Below are 23,432 nucleotides of genomic sequence, written 5' to 3'. Positions count from 1 at the left end.
CAAAAGGTTGAGCCAAAAGCATCGAAGCAAAACACTATCTTCTGCAACAAAACATGGCCAATTTAATTCAGCGAACGTGTGAATATTTGCTTCTAAAGCCGTACGTACTCCAACGATTCGATATCCGTTACGGCCACAAGCTTCGTGGTAAAGCGCCCGGCGTTGCGAAAACTCTAGCCGAACGTTTACAAGGTAATTCCATTGCTGTATGTTATTCCTTTCTCGCCAATGCGCTTACCCCAAAATGTTTCGTAACTCCCCGGTGGTATGGTGGGTGGCATTGCTTTGCATCGTCTTTTTTGCAGCTGAAAAGCTACAGGATCCGGAAGTTACCCGACCGGTCAACATTGGCTTTCCCTACGTTAAACCCTCCCGTTCGTCACAATTGTCGGAGCGTCTGGCACACTTAAAATCGCAAAGAAACAATGCGACACTGGAGCGACTGTCACGGGAGCGAAAATGTAAGTAAAAATTTTATAACAAAACATTCGGCTTCCTTAACTAATCGTTTTTTTCCTGTATCCTCCCAGTGGAAGTTGATCTCGAGCAGGTGCGAGACGATTGGCTTAAAACCAGCGGTCCTTTTCATGTGAAACGCATTGCAGAGCATTACGGCGTGTTCGAGCATCTGTTCGGACGATCGGCATATTTTGTGCCCCGGATTGAGCTGAACATTCAGTACCAGATGGGTGAGTTGGTACATCCGGTCCGGTATGGCAATATTCTAAAGCCAAGCGATACACAAACGGCTCCGAGCGTACAGTTTGATGTAAACTTTACGTTTGCCGGCGAGAAAGCCGATGATCGGCAGCAGGAAAGTTGGTGGTGTCTGCTGTTGACCAATCCCGACGGTCATTTCGAGGACAGTGAAAAAGAATACTGTCACTGGTTTGTGTAAGTATTGCGGACTTTTGAAGCTTACTCCGGAGTTAATATCGGAGATTACTGCGGATTAATTACTCGCAATCAACCGGAGATGTAATTTAATCTGATATACCCTTTACAGCGGAAATATCCCGAATGGAGACATCTCGAAGGGTGAGGAGTTGATATCGTACCTTCAACCGTTCCCACCAAAAGGCACCGGTTATCATCGGCATATATTCGTACTATACAAACAAAATGCTCGCATCGATTTCTCTCAGTACCGCCGGACGGAGACCTTCGATCTGCCCGGGCGCACTTTCCGTACGCTTGATTTCTACCGTCAGTATCAGGAACTCATCACACCCGCTGGTTTGGCATTCTTCCAATCGGACTGGGACGCCAGTTTACCCAGTTTCTATCACGAAAATCTTCAGCTGCAGCATCCGGTGTTTGAGTATGATTTTCCCGCACCCTACATTCGCGAGCAGGAATGGTTCCCGCTGCGGAAACCTTTCAACCTGTACATGGACAAATATCGCGATTCGGCCCAAATCCGGAAAGAGTATCTGGCACGAAAGCTGGCCAAAACGCATCCGTTCGACGGGCCCGAACCGGCGCTTCGCTTCCCTAATGCGCATCCAGTAAAAGATGTCCCGTCGTGGTTGCGTACCGAAATTAAAAAGGATCGTCTTGGATGGGGTCGGATAAATGATATCTAAACCGTGTGGACGTTAAATTTGAGCCTCAGTTTAAATAAACTTTGGCGTTAGAGTATATTTAAAACTTGATTTTTTTTATTTCAGGGTAGAGTATGAAATTTCAAAATTTCAAACCGGGATTCATATCCCATCCGGACCGCGCTCCCCCGTAGTGAGGACTTGACTATCCAGCTACGTGGTATCAGCAAGTCCAGTAGCCATTCGAAGAGACCGCGAGGCGAATGGGACCTTACAGGGCCTTTAAAAGAAGAAATTTAAAATTTAAGATAATTCGCGGCTACAAGTCAGCATCTGCGTAGCAATTGTGGGAGCAAATCATATTATGCGCTGCTCTATTTTTTCCCAAAAACGTGCATACTTTACGTTAAAAGATTATGCACTTGCACAATGAACAAAATCGCAACTAATTGTTTGAATATTTGCACACGTACGGCTGGAGATGTTTAGAAGAGTGCAGTTGCATCGTGCCGGACATTTGTTTATCTCCGACCCACGTTTCGGATCAAAAACAGGTATTCCAACCCGTGAAACAAATTTTATCCCACCCAGTTGACAACACTTTTAGTCGAAAGATTGTTTGAAAACAAATTAAAATGTTTTGTATCGGGTTGCATTTTCTTTTCCAACAGTTAGTTTACGTCCTCATTAGGTCTCTTAAGATTATGTTAGCTATTCATCATTGTCAACCAAAGTTAATCTGAAGTAATTAACGAGCGACAGTCTTATCTAAATTGATAAGACATCTGTATATTAAACGAAAAACCACAAACAAGGTTAGCATCAACGAATGTAGCTTCCAGTAGAGCTGTTTAATCAGTTTAGTATAACTTGTAAAAAAAGACTACCAGCACGATCCTCACAAGGTCATCCCATAGTCAAATGCCGGATACGGGAAGGATAAATATGAAATTAGCCAAAACTGCGAAAAACTGTAGCGGTATTCGGTAAGCGAACGTATTGACATCACTCTTACGGACCCCCCCCCCCCTCCCCTCCTTAACCTTTTTTTGAAAGCACCAGCCATTCGACAATGGGTTTTTGGAAAGTTGTCGCAAATTTAATGATCTTCCTTCGCCCATATTCGGAAGCTGTCATGATTGCATTGAACGCTTAGCCGCCCAAGGCCTACCAGAGGAGGAGGCACGGTGCTAGCCGCTGTGCGTACCTCTTGTTGTTTTTGGACATCCGTACACGGTTTGCATGGTTTGAAGCGTAACAGGCGAGACATAAAAGGGCATAAACATGCCTCTGTGCTCGGTGGAGAAGGCCAGAGTCAGACAGCGGTCTGCCTGGTATAGGCTGTACCGGAGGCTTCCCATTTTGGTCCTGTACGTAAAGAAGATTCTGGCCATTCAATAGCTGGTTTAGGGGATTCTGGATGCAAAATGAAACCTTGTAACAAAAGTTTGATGAAAGAGAAGGAAAAGACCTTTTTTTTATCCAGCAATTCGCTTTAGAATGTGAACGCTATCGGGCTTTCGTAGCTGGGTATCTTATCATATGTCACGGCCGTTCGTTGACTACACATTCCTAATCTTACCATCGCCAAGTACTGCTTGCGTGTAGCATTACCGTACTGCAGTGGAATAGCGTTACACAATGTCAGTACTACTTTTCGAACAGAAGATTTTGCATCACAGGGATGCTGTTTGCCAAAAATGGTCAGCAATAGAATTGGTCGAGAATGAGCTAACGATGGACTGAAGGTTGATGTTTCCATTCCACAGCACCATCCTCGGGAGACGGGACATCCTGGCGGAGGCGAAGGCCGCCAGGATGCAATGACTGGCGCATGTTCTGAGCATTCCGGACTTGTGCTCCACCAAAAAGAAGGAGAAAGAGAGAAAGAGTCGCCGTTCCTACCACGTTAGCAGAGGACAAAATATTGTAGATCATCTATAGATCATCAGCTTACCAGAAGCAGCAATGTTTTTTTTTTGTATGATCTAAAAAAAACATATACCAATACATTATCATTTCTATTAGGCCTTCTTCACGCGAGTTGGTAGCGTGCGCTTTACTATCTTTTATCTCTACCACCTGTTCACCACTTACACTTAACTTGATTAGTATCGCTATATCTAGCTCTAGTACTGCCACGCCACAAGCAATTGTTAATGTATGCGTTAGGCCGCATGCGTGTAAGAAATTAAAACAGATCAGCTAATAATCGTACGGCTGTGAGCTTGTAAGTTATCTAGTGCGTTTCTACAATAGTAAAAAGCCCCGCTCTACTCCTACACTAAAGCGTCGAAAAGTGCAGTAATTAACAATCGGGTTGAAGAGAAAATCACCAACACAGTTGCAGCCCGTATACGAAAATAGAGAGATTACAGTTTGAAAGCACCTAGTTATCGGCCCAATAAAACATTCGGCTACCAGCGAAATTAGGACAGAAGGGCCGATTTGCTGGCCCGTGTGGCTACCCTTTCGGGAGGTGCAGGAACGGTGGTTGCAGGTGAGTTAATTTCTTCAAAATAAATATTAATTTATTTACGCTACCATTCAATCCTTATGGTAGGGCGAACGCTCTAATTGGGTTTCAGAGCTACGGTTGAATTGCTATCGAGAGTCGACCGGGGCCGCCAGGTTGGCGTGCGAGCGTTTTACCGGCAATAGAGACCGGTGGTGGCGAGTACCAAACACGGGATATGGATGCAGTGCTTTCACTCCCCAAGTGCCTCGTGCATTTTCCTTCGCCACACGCTATAGCTAACCTCAACAACCGTTCCGACGCTTTTGGGAGATTTTCTTCCTCTTTCACTCTCTCGCGTTTGCAGTTATTTTCCTGTTTAGTGGTATGCTCCACTAATTAGGAGACCACAGAAAGATGGTCTTTCGACCGTGTTTGTCTATCCGTGTGGACTGGTCTGTTCCCCCTCGGTACGATTGTTAATTTACTTGGTTGATTGTTGCTTTCCTCTTTTTATTTTATTTTTTGTTAAAAAGCGAATTTACACGTACAGCGCACGTCGATAGAGCTTAAAGGAGATCCCTTACTCTACTGCACGCGCCTGATGCTTCCGCGTCTGCCGATCCCAGCGAAACAGTGCCAATGGCAACAGTCCTCGCGCGCACGGAAGATAAGGTTATATTACTGCAGATGTGCGCCACAGTTACAGATTGCTCCGCCGGTTATCACCGGTAATAGATTCGTGGATTTACACCCTAGCACACACACACACAGAAACTTCCGAATCTCGCAAGGTAAAGCGGTGTGATGGCCTAATCAGATTGATTGGAGTGCTAAATCTCAAAACTCATATTCCGATACAGCCGGCCGTAGTGTGCCTTCAATCTGGAATCACTCACATCAGCGGGCACCTGGCGGGCAGATACGCATCTCTGCTACCAAACAGTACATGCAACGGCAAAAAAATGATAATAATAAATCCAGCTTCAATGCCATTGACCTGCAACCACCACGGGTACCACATACACCTATAAGCCCACCTTACCGATTCACCTACAGATTATCTCGCTTCGTGGTTTCCTCGGAGCAAGAGAAAAAGAAGCGTTTGCTTGAGAGCTATACTCTGCAACCACAGAGCTTTTATGCATCCAAACTTTATGCTGAAGTTTTCAAACATCGGTGCTTCCACCGGTTTTGCTGCTGCTTCTGCCAGCGTTCGGCCAAAGCAGCGATCGTTCAGAGTCTGCGTACGTGGTCTACATTCCTCACTGCCGTTCGACTGGGCCAGAGATCTCCCGTTAGAACCCCGTGTCGACTTCGATCGACGCTCGCATTGCCTGGCTCGTGAAAGTACGCGTATAGATTGGAAAGTATTGAGCAGCAGAAGAGACCTGCGCAGCTATGGAAATATCTCAAAATGAAAAGGAGAACATCGATCGGTATTTTTGCAGTTATACCCCGCTATCTTCCCCTCCCCATTTTTCCAGCCACACCATGTGCTGCATCCGAATCTCATGTTTACCCACGTTGCAGCTGGTGTGTCGGCAAATTTGGATAAATGTAGAAAAAAAATCAAATGCTAGATAACAAGAGTAGAGTCAGATTGGCAAATTGATGGTGCGCTGGCTCCAGATTTCCGGGCCCACCAACTGTCTATTGATGGTGGTTTGCTGCCAACTAATGAATGACGTCACGAACAGTTCTTGGGCGAACAAATGCCTCCCTAGTGATGGTATCGTCCACTTCACCTGCATTATAAACAACTTAACATTCCACAACCGCGTACGGGGTGCGCCCAGGTGATAATAACTCCTCCCGTCATTAGCTATTTTCAACCATCATAATTGCGCAAATTCCTCCAGTTTCGTTACTGTCATACTTGTGATACGCAATCGAGTCAGACTCGTTCCAATTTATCAGCGGACCTTGTTATCAGCGGACCGGACTTGTTTTATCAGTCGAGTTGCTGTAAACCTGTCCGACCGACAAAAATCACGTTTATAGACGAACGATCCAGAGATTTGGGGAACATGCTCGGGCATGCTTCCATACATTCCAGAGAAAGGTTTCAATTGTTTTTTTCTTCTTATTTTATTAAAGCAAAACCCACTAAACTTACCGCGGTTTCCAAGCGCTATCTTCCGGACTCAGCGTTGACATTGAAAGCACGAACCAGATATGGAGGGTAATTTGATACCTCCGTGACTTTTTTTTAATTTCCCACGCGATAACTGTATGCAGCTGAAATACTCAAAGAGGCAACAGCCAAGCCAGGCCAGCCAGAAGCGAAAAGCACTGCGAAAATGCGACCGTTAAACCTGAAAACGAAAAGAAGAGCAAAAGAATAATTGAATGGTTAAAAACAGTAAAGGAAATGAGTCTAAAAATATTTTGAGGTTTGTGCATTTTTTCGTACTTTAACAAATCCTAAAAAAAATCGTTAAGCTTGTTTAACTATCATCCAGGACAACTATCATCTATGAATTTTTAGTGAATTTTCTTTGTGTATTATTCGTTGGAAGTGTGTCCTAGCATCAGAAATTCCTTCGTCAAAATCCTATCGCACATTTTCTACTACCGGAATTGTCCAAGACCCACCACTAGCGCCAGACGCTAGCGAATGACTCTTGTGCAATACTATCTAGCTACCCTAGTACGATTGAACGGCGTTAGTTTTTTGAAATGAGTTCTTCCCACTTTTTTTAACGGTATGCGCCTTTCGAAAATGGAGGAAAAATGGCTCGTTCCCGTTAGTTTCATTAGCTTTTCCTCAAGGTAGGCAGAAAAATGGAAATCATTCCAAGAGAGTTTGCAGACGTGTCGTGTCCAGATTTAGCGAGGAAAATCGGCAAACTACGTCAGCAACCCTTTAACGTCTTCACCTGCTATCATGCTCTCAGCAGGCCCCAACCGGGGGCTTAACGAAAAGCTAGACTTGCCCCAGTGAAACCTCCGGATATACGCCAACGCACCGACGCGTGTCGTGCGTTTTGGGGGATCATTTCGACCAACATCTGGCGTGTGAAGAGGTGTGCGCACTTATGACCAAATCCGGGTGGACTTGACGCCGCAACAGAGCTTCCAAGCTTCTTCCTCATGGTGTCCAAGATGACAAATAGTGATGCGATTCAAGCACAGTGTTTAGCTCGCCCAGTTTAAAACCAGCTCCTACTTATCCGTCTCAGTTTAATGCCTGGAACAATTGGCTGCGGACCTGTTGCGAGCGATGCGTAAGATTGCTCTGCAGCAATCTGGTGCGCGTCAGACATTGTGCGCACTGTCTGGTACACGGTGTTTGCGGAGTGGGCATTAGAAACGTAAGCTTTCTGTTTAACGTGCGCGCGCCTTGGAATATGGGGGGGGGGGGTCTTGCAAGCCTTTTTGCTCTGTTTTGTTTTGGTTGTTTCCCATAACCGTCGGAATACCCAATTCAAATACGTTGGGTTTTATGTATCTTCTCGGTGGAGTGGATCAAGGGTGGTTGGATTTTTTTGTTGTTGCGTTCATTGGTTCGCGGGATCCGAGCGGCTGGGCGCCTTGCGAGCGACGCCTACGCCACACACGCGTGTGTGTGTGATCGCCATAGTATCCGGGGAGGGCCTGGCGGTGCGCAAACGTGTAACGCCTGCTCGTGTGATGGATCCGGCATGCAACCTTCCGTGCATGGCCACCTTCGCATCGGCCTTCGGGAACATCTACAGCGCCAGAGCGTCGAGGCGTAGCATCAAGAACGATGAATGGAATAGGACCGCGAGAGTCTTAAACCGTCCCACGTAGGACGCGCCGTCAGCCGGGTCGGCAAGCGCTATCGCTACCTCACACAGTCAGCTCAGCTAAATGAAAAGAGCTAGACTTCTGGGTACTCTGAAAACTAAGCTAAGCGAAGAAAAAGGTTAAGTTTTTGATATGCAAAAACCCTGATATCACACCACCGAAATGTACTCGTGTGTCATTGAGATGTCATTTTCACGACATATTGTTGGAAGTTTGTGTTTTAATCTAAACTAAACAGTTTATCTTTTCGAACCTTGTAACTACATGTGACTACACATTTTTTTTCCCCCAAAAATATGTTCATTGCCTTGTATACAACAATATTAGACCATTTGACAAGCACCAACATTGTACGGTGTGAGACATTTCTAGTAAACTTATAAAGATTTTTTCCTTCACTCTAACCTTTTTTTCACACGCAGCTCCAAAAAGCTTTTACTTCGTTTTGCTGTGCTGCCTCGGAAAGAGTAGAAGATAGCAGCAGCTCGCAACGAGGAGAGAAGTTTTATTAACATTGAATGCACAACATAACCCTGCACCGCTGGTTGGTGGAGTGCGTAGCCGTCTGGTGTTAAGTGTTGCGTGGCAGGTTTTGTGTGTCCGTCAATGTCAAGTGTACACTAACCGAAACAAGGCTAGGCGCCTATCTTCACGTTTTTTTTATTTTTTGTTGCTGTCGATTTTCCTTACCAACGGTCTTTGCTGGTTTCCCTTCAGCGTACATTTGCAACACACATAGGTCAGACCCTTTTATTTAGTGGAGAAACGGCCAAAACAGTTTGCTCAGCTTCGTTCAGATAAAACGTTGAGGAGGCTTCCAAGCAACAACCGATGCTACATCTGTTTACCATGTGTGGTTGGTTTCAACGTTGGTCTGTTCGGTGATGGAGATGTGTGAAGAAATTATCGTAATTGGTAACTGTGCAATATTAGCTTATCAGATTGCTCTTTTGCACTTCAGTAATATACGTGTTCAGATACTTCAGTCGATACTTTGCCCAGTATTTGCCGTGCATCCCTAGCGAGAGCATCAGAATGGGTCAGTAGATAACAGGCACGCTTTATCGCACCATGTCCCCGTTGACTGTTGCGCACTACAAACACACACAGCCGCGGATTCGGACCTCCGGATGATCTTGACCTGTTTAACATATTGTGCGACTGCCGCTGTGGTACCCACGAGCGGGCGAAAATAAGGAAAAAGCAAAACCCCCTTCTGAGCATACTGATCGGTTCGCTTGCATCATGTGCACACCCCGTACAGTAACGACCCTGGATGCATGGGGACGGCCGGGATGGAAGTTGAAGTAGCGGCCCCAAGGTAACATGAAGCGGGACACCACTTATTGTGACTGTCGCCTTTCTGTCTGTCTATCCGGCTGACTGCTTCTAGACTCGACCGTACGACGATGTATGCGAGCTCGCGCAAGATGATAACCTTATTTAGCCCTCTGCTTCAATGCGGGTACATCAGGCTGCGGAACTTTGTCGAGTTTGCTCAAGCCGTTTGCGGTTCATTCATTTCCGTTGTCTTGACATTCTGCTCTGTCTTGCTTTGATGAGATGCGATGTATCCTTTCCAAATATCCGAATATCAGTGATGCCACAGAAGAGGTAATCCAGTGCTTCATTCAGTTGACGTTTAGCTAGGGTTTCTGGTAAGATCCTTCCCTTTTTTTTTGACCTGTTCTGAAACCCAACGTTCTTGATGGACGAAATGTGTGCCACTTGACTTGTCAGATGCTCCAAACTTGATTCGGAACCATTCCCAATAGCGCATCAAAACAATCGCCCATGATTGGAAATATTTACACACTTGCCGAAGGACACCCCTCATCGACAACATTGTAAGATTGATAGCTGGCCTAGATTTCTCGCACACTGCTGCACACAGCCCAGCGAGCCAGTGTGCGTACTTCCGTATTCCGTTTACCCTTAAACTCCGGTCGACCCCGAATCGATCTGATCGTCAGACATGGTGTTGTTGTGTGTTTGATACTGCGAACGCTCCCTTCCAATTATTCTCTCCTCTTCGATGGAAACGACGGCTGCCCGCCGGGTTGCCTCCCGGGCAGGATGATCTCTCACTCACCGACCGTTTGTGAGTCCGCTCGCCGACATCGAACAGAGATGACTAAATATGGTACAGAGCAGTAGCAGCGACAACTTGTTACGCGATCCATACTTATCCGGTCCGCAGTGTGCACACCTAGAAAACGAATTTATTTCGCCTTATATGAACACACGTACACCCTTGCATGTTCCATGTTGTGTATATTGTGGACTGTGGGGAGTTTGGACCCCCTTTTTTTTTTTTTTTGTTTGCTGCGAAAACCCATCTTATGATCCTCTCGCCCAACGAGAGCAACGCCGTTTTCGGTCAACGCAATGACGAAGGTTAACCACCTCCGGAGAGTTTCGGGCACTAGGCCACGCAGCATCTAGCGCGTGCGCGCACACACACGTTCGCTCCTACGAAAGCGAAGCTTTCCCTCCTGTTTCGCGCCTTGTCCAGCGTATTGTCCCAAAAAAGTCTGGCGCACAAAAGCCGCTCGCCACTGACCACGCAATTCCTGAGGATGATCGAACGGAACACCATTTGCGGATAGTGAGCCGAACCTTCACAGCTTGCACCCAAGAATGGATTGCGAAAATTAGCTCCATAGTTGACCTTCCTTATCTGACCGTGTGTTCATACTTATCATGTGCGTCCACATAAAAAAAAACCGAAATAGCAAACGTAGCAACCCATTTAAGGAATTGTCGTACGGCTTCTTCTTGTTCTTCCTTTTTTTAATAGTTGACTCCACAACTTGTCCGTTGCCTGCTGCTTTCTGTGACTAATTTGCTGTCCATAGCCGGCTAATCAATGCTATTGAAGAGGGGGGGATTCGTTTGGCCAGATTGCGATTTGAACCCAAGATTGGTTTGTTGTTATGTACCGGGGGGGATTTTTTTTAGGCTGATTGAGGCCCTGTAGGTAAGATAAGATATATTACTAGCGTATGTTTACATACCATTTATCTTCTATATCGATGATCGATGCTAAGATTCTTGGTCAGATGCGCTAGGGCAGCCCGGTGGACCCAGGGTTCAAATCCCATCCGTAACGTCCCCCCGTACTGAGGACAGACTATCCATGGCCAGCTTTGAACTCTGAATCCTGTCGTATGAAGACCGGGACCGTAGTCACCCTTCCACCGGGCCAGCTCAGCGCAGTACGAATGCATACAAAACACAAAAACAACCGCACAATAAAATAAGCAAACGACAATATTACCAGCTATGATTCATACAAAATCTTGGAAGCCGGTAAACGATATTTACATCAAAACCACTTTTGTCTTTCACAGTAATTCCATGATGAATCATCCAACATACTCAATTTCTTTAAAGGAAATATCAAGTAGCAATTTAATATTTTCCTCAATTTTATAGACAGTTTTCTCCTCCAAGAGATGAAGCTTAAGGTTTTGTAAGAAGTGGGTACTCAACTCAACAATCCAATGCACATTGAGGCCACTAGTACCATAAACAACTAAATAGCAAATTATTGTGAACAACAATAAAACAATTAACGTCGGACGCTGGACTGCAACAACGACGAGGATCTCCAGTTCTTGCGGGCAACGTTTCTGAATGCAACGCGACGGAAGAAAGGTTTTATCAGTGTTGCGCCGTGCCGGGTTTTAACACGCTACACTCTCACTCTTTTATCGAAAGTTTGTGCAATTTTTTTTTTTAAAATGTCCACCACCCCTCCATTGTCGGCTAGTCCTAGTGGCACTTCAGCGAAAATGCGCGCGAAATCACGTACTGTCAGCATTGGCGCTGGGCTCATTACAATGGAATGAAGCTATTAAATCTCTAGAGACTCGAGCTAAAGACACGGTCGATACCATCGACGTGTGAAGCACCACGCTATATTTGCTGCATGCTTTATTTCAATCGCTGCCAACCACAGCCCAGGTCGTTTGGCTGGAACTGGAGCACCGTGCGAGGCAGGGAATGGGAATTTTTGCAATATACAAAAAAAAAAGGAAAGAAATTTCTATGATGGGGCGCATGGGGCGCATGGATTGCGGAGCAAGCTTTAAAATGTTCCACTAGTCATCACGCTGAAGCGCGTGAAAGTTGACAGTGCAGCTGAACGGGATTGGGGAATAACTGGCGATTTTGTTTGGCCAGACAAGAAGCCAGATGCAACGCGACTTCGCCATGCAATTTCGCGAGTCTGCAAATTGGAATTCTATGCGAAAAAGGCACGTTCCACCCACGATGCAGACCATCCTCCCGGGACAATTGCAAAGAAGCGTCATAATGAGGTTAGTTAGTTTTTTTCTCTCTCTCTTTCAGCGTCTGTGCTAAAAGTCCTGAAACGAATTTACCCATCTGTCTGGACGCTGTCTGAAGGTGGTGGTGGTAAAAGTCTAGCCTTGCACGATATTTTTAGTCTGGATGCTACTATCTACAACATACAGCATCGAGATGTTTGTGGCTCGAACATCGGATGAAACCCGGCAAGCGTTTTGCTAACTTTTACTAATCTAAAACGAACAGTAGCTCCGCAAGGCGCGGGAGAGAGCAACGCGGTCGAACCGATTTCCAAGGCAGCTTCTTCCCCTGCCTGCTGGCTGATGTGCACAATTGTCGTAGGTCAATGAATCCCGTACAACACAGCACACCCTTGCAACTGTACGCTTTGTCCCACTTGTGGGGTGTGGCTGTTTGCGCAGATATCTTGCGTACCAGTGATGATGCTGCCTGATATGCTGGCCGTTACAGAGCTGTATGTATGTATGCAGTACTCTACTCTGTCGCCAGTATATACGTGATGGGTGGACCCATCGGTTAAGATTTGATTAACTGTTAGATATTGTAGTCTGTGTATCCCATCTGGCACGCTTTTCTGTAGCAACAGCAGCAACGAAAAAAGTCGTTGCAGCAAGTGAAACGCACACTGTGTCGGTCCGTGCGGCCATCGGCAATGGGGCAACATGCGTAGGGTCAATATTAATAATTAAGCCAAAAACAGCCATCGTTTGAAGGCGATTCCATTTCAAAGCCGATCGGTTCGGTGCAGCAGTGTATGGCAATGTTTCCTTATTTGGTTATTGATTGTGAGAGCGCGTCTGTATGATATAAAAAGGGCTTCAACAAGCGTTGGAGAGCTCGCTGCAAATGATGGTGACGACCACTTTCAACCATGGAACAGTTTCCACCTCCCCGGGCAAGATGCCCGTTTTGTTTTCAATGCATCAATGGACGCTAAACGTCACGTTTTCGCTGCAACAGTAGTGTCTGGACCTTTTCATACATCAGCTTGCTTTAATATATGTTGCTATTTTTGACATTAGTCCTCAGACCGAGTCAAAATCGAATCGGTTTTTAAGAGCCATTTTAACTGGAATATAATGTTGCGGATATATGCTCCACATCTCTCTAGCTGCAATGCTGTTCTTATTAAAGTGTAATGAACTCACTTATCGCTAGCAGACGGCAAACCCTTAAATAAGACGCATCCATTTGAACAGAGCGAGCAGCGAAACTGAAAGAAGCAACCTTAAAGGTGGGGTAAAATGCGAAAGAAGTACAAAACGTGCTGGCAACACCAACTAAAGTTGCCACAATAGTTCTTCCAAAACGAAAAGAGGTAGTAATAAAACCAAAATCATTTCCATATATGGCAAAGAACGCGCGTGCTCTGCACTCGCACACCATAACGGCCTGAAGCCGGCACGCCGCACATCGAAAGACGTAGCATAAGTCCACACATACACACAACCGCCCCCAAGCATACATACTCACACACACGCACACTTTCTCTCTCTTTTTTTCCAGCACTTCTTCTCTAGTCTACACGAAAGAAGAAGCACAAAAGAAAAAAAAAAGACCCCACCGGTTTTGGCGAGGCTCCGTCTGTCCCGGTTCGTTGGCTTTTCGGGGCTTGCTTGCTTGGTGGTTTTCCCTTTACCACCAGCAGTTTCATCCATTCGGAGCAGCTTGCTTGTCGAACAAACATGTACGGCTGCATGGTGCGGGAAACCGCCAGTGTTCGTAAGACCGAGCGATCCCTTGGAGTCCACAGTCATTCAATGCACAGACGAGATCCTTGCCGGCATTCAAACTACGATGCTACGGCCCATCCGCGCGTTTGTTGTTACATTGCTACACCCTTTTGGAACGTGTGGCGCGAGAGCGTTTTGGCAGACAACGGCGCATGTCCATTGTTCATCGGTATCTGTCGCAGAGGGTTCTTCACTCCTATGTTACCCATGCTAGAATCTTGGAGAGAAGTTACAACCGGTCGGGACATCGCTGCGAGCAAGACACATTTGCCCATTTCTTGCAGACGATGCCGTTTTCTTCACCAAAGCTTGCAACCCAAGGGGAAGTAGTGGTCGTTAACCCTCTGCTTCATGGATCATCGCAACATTAATTCCAACGATGGCACACGAAGGTAGCATCAGTTTGCTTAATTGATGCAGACCGATACATTTCTGTGCGAAACATTAAAATTGGTAACGATGGCCAGGTTTTGCTTGGTACTCGCTTCACCCGCTTCGTTCAATTTTACACCCTCCTTCATTTCGTAATCTTCAATATTCTGATAGGCGATAAAAAATATAAAAAATCCGAGCATGCCGGGACTACCGGCTTTCTCAAACGTGACCTTCACGTGCGGCATATTTGCTCACCGTCAGACAAACACGGCCGCTGAAAGCGTCGAGAGCCCCGGCCAGATATGTCTAAAACACGTGAGAGCCTTCCTCGTGCGCAGATGGGCTACAGAGGCTCTTGGAAGCCATATGTCAAAGGTGGTTTCACTCTCCGGCAGCTCCAGTCTGGCATTTTCTCTGCTCTCTCCGCACCGCCTGGACTGCAGAAGCTCGTACCGAGCGAATGGTGGCGGCGAAGCCAAACCGTTTGGAATCATCCGGCGATGCCCATATATGGTGAAGGTCTTCCACCGCTTCGCTCGTGGTAAACTGAACGACTGCTGAGACAGCGTGAGCAAACCATCCGGCTTGCACCCATCACCATCACTATCAACCGGCCATCAAAACTCAGCACGAATGCCACGCATCTGACCCGCTTCCCATTATCATGCCGCACCCTGATATATCTGGGGGAGGGAGTTCTTTTTTTTCTGTTGTATCTATTGTTTTTTTTTTCGCACTGGAGTACGTCGCACCCAACCTACGCGCGCTCTAGGGCGAACAATGTATTGTAAAGGTCTAATCAAGCAGGACAAGCATTACCATTCTGGGTGGGTTCTGCCCAAACATCCGGAGTTCCACCCTGCACTCCCATGCCCAGGGCGGTTTCCAACCATAGGCGGCAGAATTGGGATTCTTTTCCATATCTACACCCAGATTCTAGCAACTGCGCTCTGATTCCCCGACCCGCTATGTGTCGTGCTTGAATCACCATGTTGTTCCGACTGTTCTGAGCATCTGATAAAGGCACACACGCAAACGAGGGCCGAGAAGCTCGAGGTCACATTCGGCAGTGCTAATCGATGGCCGCTCAATAGAAATCGGAGTAGAATGAGCCCTGTATCTGAGCTGTGGGAATAGCGTAGTGAAAAGCGTGTAGGAATTGATTACAAATCGGGCCCTACCTTGCAGGGTGCAACAATAAACTGATGATCACCGTCACCTCTTGGGAACTTGCAAACGCATGCAAGTACAAAGTTAGACATTGTGCGTCCCCTACGACAACCTTCTGAGGGATATGATACGAGCCTTCTGCTGTGAGCTGATGCCTCCACAGAGATGATGGTTTGATTTGATGTGAATGAACGTAGCAGGCTGGTTGAAAAATCAAGAGCAAAATACACCAAGAATTTCTTGCGACGCAGTCTATTTCTTTTTCCAGATTGTTCCATTTTCTCTCTTACATTTCTCGCGTCTTTGGTCTTGGTGCTTATGAGTGGCGAGTGGTTTGCTGCCAGTAAGCCGTGGTTAACCAATTTTACTCATCGCAGGCAATAAAACCCGGAATTTCAGATTTTTTTTTTGTTTGCTTCAACCAATTCATTGCCTATCCCAGCGTTAGGAGGCACAGGTCCAAAAATCGAAGCAACGAATTGCTTGTGAGAAAGAAAAAGGAAGAAACCCAGAGGTTCATTCGCCCAAAAATTGTAATCTGAACGACGGAGCGGAATATAAAAAAAAAGGTGCTTGAACTATCTAGGTTAGAAAGAAAGAGCGATGGAGCCTATAAAAATAACCGGCCAACCATCCCTCTTGGTATGGCCCCATGCGCGACTGCATTCGATGATGATTTTTGTGCGAATGTTAGGCAGCGTTGCCTCTGCTTGCCCCGTCCACGGTTTCACGTTGCGGAAATCCAACGCATTTTATGGCTTTGGAAGGTTTTTTTTTTTTGCTACAACGCGCCTCTTTAGCGTTCAGTTTTTTGCACCAACAGAAAACAGCACAGGCAATCTTCACGCGAAGTTTTATATACAAAAAAATGTACCTTAAGACGCTTTTCGCCTGCAAGCATGAAGCATCAGGCGGGAGGCAAGCTTAACACTTGCCACAGGTGCGCTTTTCGAGTAATAATGATAATTTATCATTTCGATCCTAATGTTATATTTATAGCGTAGGATGAGGGCGCGATGCTACCCCGCCGGAACGGCAAGAGAGCGAAACCCGTTTCCCGAAAAAGCCCAAACAGTGGTAGATTATCAATTAAGGGTCAGGGATGGGGCACCTTTCGGCAGGAATGGAAACAAGAAAGGAAGAACAATAATTAAAGCACTGAAAGGGGCACTTCACGCGCTGAGGTACGGGCGTTGGTGGCGATCGGTACGGTTTACTTGATTTCCTGCAGCGTACCCTCAGGCCGGCAACACTACGCACCGGCGTGGTTGGTGCGATCATTGCAAGGGACTTCTGGTTGCGTACGAAAACGATCGCAACCGATCCGAGTGTACCGGAAAGGAAAGCATGGAAAGAACCTTGGAAGTTGGGATTGGGAAGAACTGTTTGATTGCTTTGTATTTAGACGAAGCACCTTTTCGGTCAATGCGCTCCGGAATCCTTGTAGAGGGGAGCAATAGCAACAATCATTCACTGCGCTTCGTGCATGTACATTTGGAGGAATGGACAGGTTTTTGGAGGATATCATCGCAGATCGTGCATGAAGTTTATAGCAAGTCCAAAACTGAATCTCATTTTGATACGATGTTACCCCCTAGCTGGCCGGCCCACCGACAAGAAATCCTCGACATTATCCAGAAAGTGATAGTGGGAGCGAGGGAGAGAGAGAGGGGCAATGGTGTGTCCGTGTGACATCGCTTCCGGTTCTGGATCTTATGGCAATGGTAGCTTATAACGCCATTCGGATCATGCTTTTCACATCTTCTCTTTACTGCCAGTGATTTAATGATGGTCTCACCTTGTTGTTTCCGATTATGAATTCTTCTTGGGCGCGTATAAGCTGAACATCGGAAGCATTATAGCAAGCATCATCATCACGTACACCGGAAGCCGCAACAGGGAATCCCGATAGAGGGTACACCAAAGGAGAAACAGAGTAAGAGAGGAAGAAAGGCACCATTAATGGCAACACTTCCTATTCTCAACGCACTGCACGTTTGGCTAATATCAGGAGGAAGCTTCTTCCAGTCTTTAATTTCTACAGAATTTATTTCTTAACGTTGTGGTGCATTTAGAAGTTTCGGTAGGGTTTCGGTACAAAATAATTAGCAAACTATGCAAACTTCCAAATTCTGGCACGCTGGGCGTTAGTCTAGATATATGAGGTGGCCACATGATTCACACCCAACGAGATATCAGTGAATCATCAAAACAAACTCGCAATCGATAGCTCTTTGTGGTGCAGTATTTTTTCTTCTTCTTGCAAACAGCAACCCCCCCCCTCCCCCCCCCCCCCGTTTTTTTCACAACCAGCGAAGATTCATCGAACACTTTGCTCAATACAGAGGGTCCTCCCCGCATATCTCAAGCTGCACTCGTCATGATGTCATCGAACACACGCGCGAACGGAAGAATGAAGGTTTTCATTCATGCAAAGCGCGCATGACGTCACCTCCGTCACAAGTCACAACACGAAGCGATCCACTGAATGGGATTTTAGTGGGATATTTATCACTTGTGCGTTTTCTCCACTCAAGCAAGTACCAGCACGTGGCCGAATAGCCCGATCGGCGGACACAAAACATTTGTTTTTAAATTTAACAAATGCTGATAACAGAGCTACTATTTTGAAATGTGCCTCTAGTACACATTTTGGATGGTCCGGTTTGCTACGCGCCTTCTACCCCTATATACCACGTACTTCATTTCAATGCAGACACAAGTGCGAAGATTGTACTTCATGGTTGCATTGTATTTTCGGTTTTTGCTCACTGTTGCAAGGCAAGCTTTTTGAAGGCTACCTCTATTGATTTTGCTTCAACCACCTCGCATCACAACCATTGACGTACGAGCATTGGGGTGGTCTTCCTATCTCGCCATCCCTCGCAGTTCCACGGACCAAACACCAAACCACACAAGCCTCGTCATACGGCTCCGTCCAGCATTTACTGGGGGCAGGCTGAATGTGCAGACGTTCACAGATTCGTAGATGCATGATGCGTGTGATTCGACAGTCTCACATCTTCCATTCCATTTTTGCTCTTCCTGAACAAACAAATGCTGCCCGACAACAACAACAACAACAGCAGGCACGAGGGCGCAAGATTGCAAGCTGCCTGAATCAAACATCTCCACGCTGTACTAATACACCTGCCATGGAAAACAGAAAGATTACCTTCGGGGAAGGCTACCCTAAGCAACGCTCGTCTTAAATTCTCTTGCTAGCGTTACTGTAGCTGCTTATTCGTCAGCCATTAAAAAACGTTTTGTTACTTTGGAAAAAAATATAATCAATCCTATCTAATAATTTTAATTTGACAGTTTAATTGACACAAAGTGTCCATGTAGAGTCCATACAAGCATGGTGTAACAGAGATGTCAAAGAAGGCATTTTTTACGTACCGAAAAGACAGAGTAACAGGTACGTTACAACCTAATCAGACGATTTGCAGGCCACGTGTCTATTAGGACTGATTAACGCTAATCTGGTAAAAAAGCATAGTTGAATGATGAGATTTGTCCTTGGCAGGTGCCAGTCAGTCGCAAAATTTGGTTCGTAAATCGACAACTGCATCTTCTGTCACACGTTACGACACGATTGATATGACTAAAGGTCCAGTAATTAAGAAGAATCTTCTCCTACCCCTAGAGCCTGCGATTTGGTATCTTGTTCGTATGACAAGTCCACATAAATCCACCATTAGTAATATTTTATGATCCAATTTATGCATGATCCTCTTTGACATTTCTTCAACGATCACTCACGATCGTTCCACTGTCCAGCAAACTATCGATTTGTGAGTGTTTTTCGACGAATTGCAGCCCTTGCATTCTTCACATTATCGACAACGAAATAAAAACAACTTAATGTTGGATTATTCATTCTAGGGCGCGTGTCTATTAGGGCTGACTAAAGATTTTTTCTCGTAAGCTCATCAGGTGATTGAAACACAATTAAATGATGAGATTTGTCCTTGACAGACGCCAGTCAGTCGCAAAATTTGGTTCGTACGACTTTAATTGCGCAAAACTAACTCGACAACTGCATCTTCTGTTGCAGGTTTTGACACGATTGATATGACTAAAGGTCCAGTAATTCAAATGAATCTTCTCCTACCCCTAGAGCCTGCGATTTAGTATCTTGTTCGTATGACGAGTCCACATAAATCCACCATTAGTAATATTTTATGATCCAATTTATGCATGATCCTATTTGACATTTCTTCAACGATCACTCACGATCAGCAAACTATCGATTTGTGAGTGTTTTTCGACGAATTGCAGCCCTTGCATTCTTCACATTATCGACAACGAAATAAAAACAACTTAATGTTGGATTATTCATGCTAGGGCGCGTGTCTATTAGGGCTGACTAAAGATTTTTTCTCGTAAGCTCATCAGGTGATTGAAACACAATTAAATGATGAGATTTGTCCTTGACAGACGCCAGTCAGTCGCAAAATTTGGTTCATACGACTTTAATTGCGCAAAACTAACTCGACAACTGCATCTTCTGTCACACGTTACGACACGATTGATATGACTAAAGGTCCAATAATTTAAAAGAATCTTCTCCTACCCCTAGAGCCTGCGATTTAGTATCTTGTTCGTATGACGAGTCCACATAAATCCACCATTAGTAATATTTTATGATCCAATTTATGCATGATCCTCTTTGACATTTCTTCAACGATCACTCACGATCATTCCAATGTCCAGCAAACTATCGATTTGTGAGTGTTTTTCGACGAATTGCAACCCTTGCATCCATCACATTGTCGGCAACGAAATAAAAACAACTTAATGTTGGATTATTCATGCTAGGGCGCGTGTCTATTAGGGCTGACTAAAGATTTTTTCTCGTAAGCTCATCAGGTGATTGAAACCCAATTAAATGATGAGATTTGTCCTTGACAGACGCCAGTCAGTCGCAAAATTTGGTTCATGCGACTTTAATTGCGTAAAACTAAATCGACAACTGCATCTTCTGTTGCAGGTTTTGACACGATTAATATGACTAAAGGTCCAGTTATTTAGAAGAATCTTCTCATACCCCTAGAGCCTGCGATTTAGTATCTTGTTCGTATGACGAGTCCACATAAATCCACCATTGGTAATATTTTATGATCCAATTTATGCATGATCCTCTTTGACATCTCTTCAACGATCACTCACGATCAGCAAACTATCGATTTGTGAGTGTTTTTCGACGAATTGCAGCCCTTGCATTCTTCACATTATCGACAACGAAATAAAAACAACTTAATGTTGGATTATTCATGCTAGGGCGCGTGTCTATTAGGGCTGACTAAAGATTTTTTCTCGTAAACTCATCAGGTGATTGAAACACAATTAAATGATGAGATTTGCCCTTGACAGACGCCAGTCAGTCGCAAAATTTGGTTCGTACGACTTTAGTTGCGCAAAACTAACACGACAACTGCATCTTCTGTTGCAAGTTTTGACACGATTGATATGACTAAAGGTCCAGTTATTTAGAAGAATCTTCTCCTACCCCTAGAGCCTGCGATTTAGTATCTTGTTCGTATGACGATTCCACATAAATCCACCATTACTAATATTTTATGATCCAATTTATGCATGATCCTCTTTGACATTTCTTCAACGATCACTCACGATCATTCCACTGTCCAGCAAACTATCGATTTGTGAGTGTTTTTCGACGAATTGCAGCCCTTGCATCCATCACATTGTCAGCAACGAAATAAAAACAACTTAATGTTGGATTATTCATTCTAGGGCGCTTGTCTATTAGGGCTGACTAAAGATTTTTTCTCGTAAGCTCATCAGGTGATTGAAACACAATTAAATGATGAGATTTGTCCTTGACAGGCGTCAGTCAGTCGCAAAATTTGGTTCTTACGACTTTAATAGCGCAAAACTAAATCGACAACTGCATCTTCTGTTGCAGGTTTTGACACGATTGATATGACTAAAGGTCCAGTAATTTAAAAGAATCTTTTCCCTCCTCTTCGTATGGAGAGTTCACGTAACATATATGCTGAAAAGAATATTCTATGCTCCAAATATAAATGATCCTCTTTGCCTTTGCACGATCACCCACGATCATATCCTCTCTGGCAAATAATAAGAATGTCCAGCTTCAACATAAGTAAGCTCGTTAACGACTATTTTCGACTGTTTGCATCGATCCATCAGCAATAAAATAAAAATTATCTTAAAGCTAGAATGTGAATATTAGGGCAGGACACAGTTAGCATTGTGCCCTGTACTGCAGTCAACTGTATGTGTGTATGTTTTCTCCCTCGTTTCGATTATTCAGCAGTGTTACTACAGTTGTGCATCAACATAACCAAGAGAGTGAGAGCGTATGCGCAATGGGAACTTCGGTGAAACGGCGCTTATTCACACAGCCATACACCCTCCCCCCTGGAGGGATGGAGGGTGGGTTTAGAAAAGCGAATTTTACTCGCATCGACCGCCCAAGGAAAGCACTCGGCTCAAGCCTTCCTCGGCTCGACTTAACCGTCCACCCCATCCGCCCCCAAAGCCCAAACATCAGCGCTTCCCCAGCATCCCATAAACGTCCGGGCGCGACCAACCGAGCCGGTGAGTCAACATTCCGCGCCTACAGCCCATGCAGCCACAAACCTTCACCCGAGCACAGTTGTGCCCCACGCAAAGCAAATGCGCTCTCTCGTCGTATTTCTCCCTGCTTATTCCGTCCCGCTCTATCGCGCCACTGTGTGTGCCCCACGCCGGCCTCTCCGGAACGCCGCCCGCTCGCCCCCATACTGGAAGGGAACCGAACGCTCTAACACTGCGCGCGTATCCGCTCTTCCGTACTTCCGATTCCGACCCGGCAAACGTGGGGTGGCGACGGATAGCAGTGTGTTTGTGTGCGGCTAGCCTCCCGTACTTCCATCGAATACCATATATGGTCAAAAACGCGTCGGCTTGCCATGCTCTCGATCGGTCGATGCAGGCGCTGGGGTAAGGGTACGGGGTCTGGGATGGTGCTACTATTTAAAATCCGCCGGCTGTTCAATAATCGTACCATTTCAGTTTGTGTAGCCAGTCGGTCAAGACGTGCCCAGTTACTAAAAGCGTTTAAAACAATATCGTACCGATTGTCCTTCGTCATCACGTCGTCAACGCTCAAACGCACAAGCAAAGGAGAAAACGACCAGCACACAAACAACGCTAGCATAACTACCCGGTGGTTTAGTGCAGTGCAGCAAGCAAATCAAGTGGCCGAGACCCGATTTTTGTCCGTGTCTTAAGTTGTGAGTGAAGAACACACCCGCCCCAAGTGCAAAAGCCACCTGCCGCACCTGGCTAAAAAGTGAACAAGTATTATTTATTAATTTTCGTGTTTCGTGTTTAAACAAAAAAACCAAATGTAAGTAGTCTCGCAAACAGCCAATATTTTGTTTAGCAACAATCATTCAACATAGTCTAGCCAGATTTGTGGGAGGGAAACAGGTTGTGGGAGGGAAACATGGAACGAAGTTCAGCTAGGAATGGTTTGGACGTTTGTTTGAAAAGTGATACATCCTCCGCTCAGTAGTCGTGCCTTGGAACTGTTGTGTTTTTGTGCTCTTGCCAATAGTGTTTTCGTTGCAAAACTATCTCTGGACGGTTTTATAAAAAAAAAGAAAAAAACCAGCAAAGTGAAGTTCTGTGTAGCACAACAGTATCTCGTCCTAATCAGCACCAGCTACTGCTATGAAAAGCCATCTTCACGCCCAATCAAACAAACTACCGAGATAAAACAATCTCTCCCCTGTCGAGAAGCGCAAAGGCAATGCCGAGGACTTAAGGACTAATGTGTACTCTGTAATGTGTTCCCGGGGAGTGTGTGTCTGTGTATGTGCCTTACGATATTGGAACGATTTCTCCTATGTGGACAAACAGTCGGCTTGTTCTAACAGTTGCCTTTTCGCAATGTCGGAAGAACAGTCAGTGATAAACGTTATCCGTAATGGCACCATAGCGAGCAGAGCCAACAGATCGCACACCATCAATCAAATCCAATGTTTGAGCACAGAGCGTTAAGCCTAA

General features: G+C 45.5%; 2 protein-coding genes across 2 annotated transcripts in view; both read left to right on the top strand.

Moving 5' to 3' along the window:
* Nucleotides 1–23,432, top strand: part of LOC126561227 (brefeldin A-inhibited guanine nucleotide-exchange protein 3) — a 212,221-nt gene that overhangs the window by 15,404 nt on the left and 173,385 nt on the right. The window lies entirely within an intron of this gene.
* On the top strand, nt 34–1,586 carry LOC126558103 (39S ribosomal protein L38, mitochondrial). The gene is made up of 4 exons (XM_050214059.1): nt 34–192; nt 306–461; nt 531–894; nt 1,007–1,586. The coding sequence occupies exons 1-4, from the start codon at nt 54–56 to the stop codon at nt 1,584–1,586; spliced, it is 1,239 nt and encodes a 412-aa protein (XP_050070016.1). The 5' UTR covers nt 34–53.

This window comes from Anopheles maculipalpis, chromosome X (assembly GCF_943734695.1).
Source record: "Anopheles maculipalpis chromosome X, idAnoMacuDA_375_x, whole genome shotgun sequence".
NCBI lineage: Eukaryota > Metazoa > Arthropoda > Insecta > Diptera > Culicidae > Anopheles > Anopheles maculipalpis.
The sequence above is the reverse complement of the archived record's forward strand: the minus strand, read 5'-3'. Positions and strand labels throughout refer to the sequence as shown.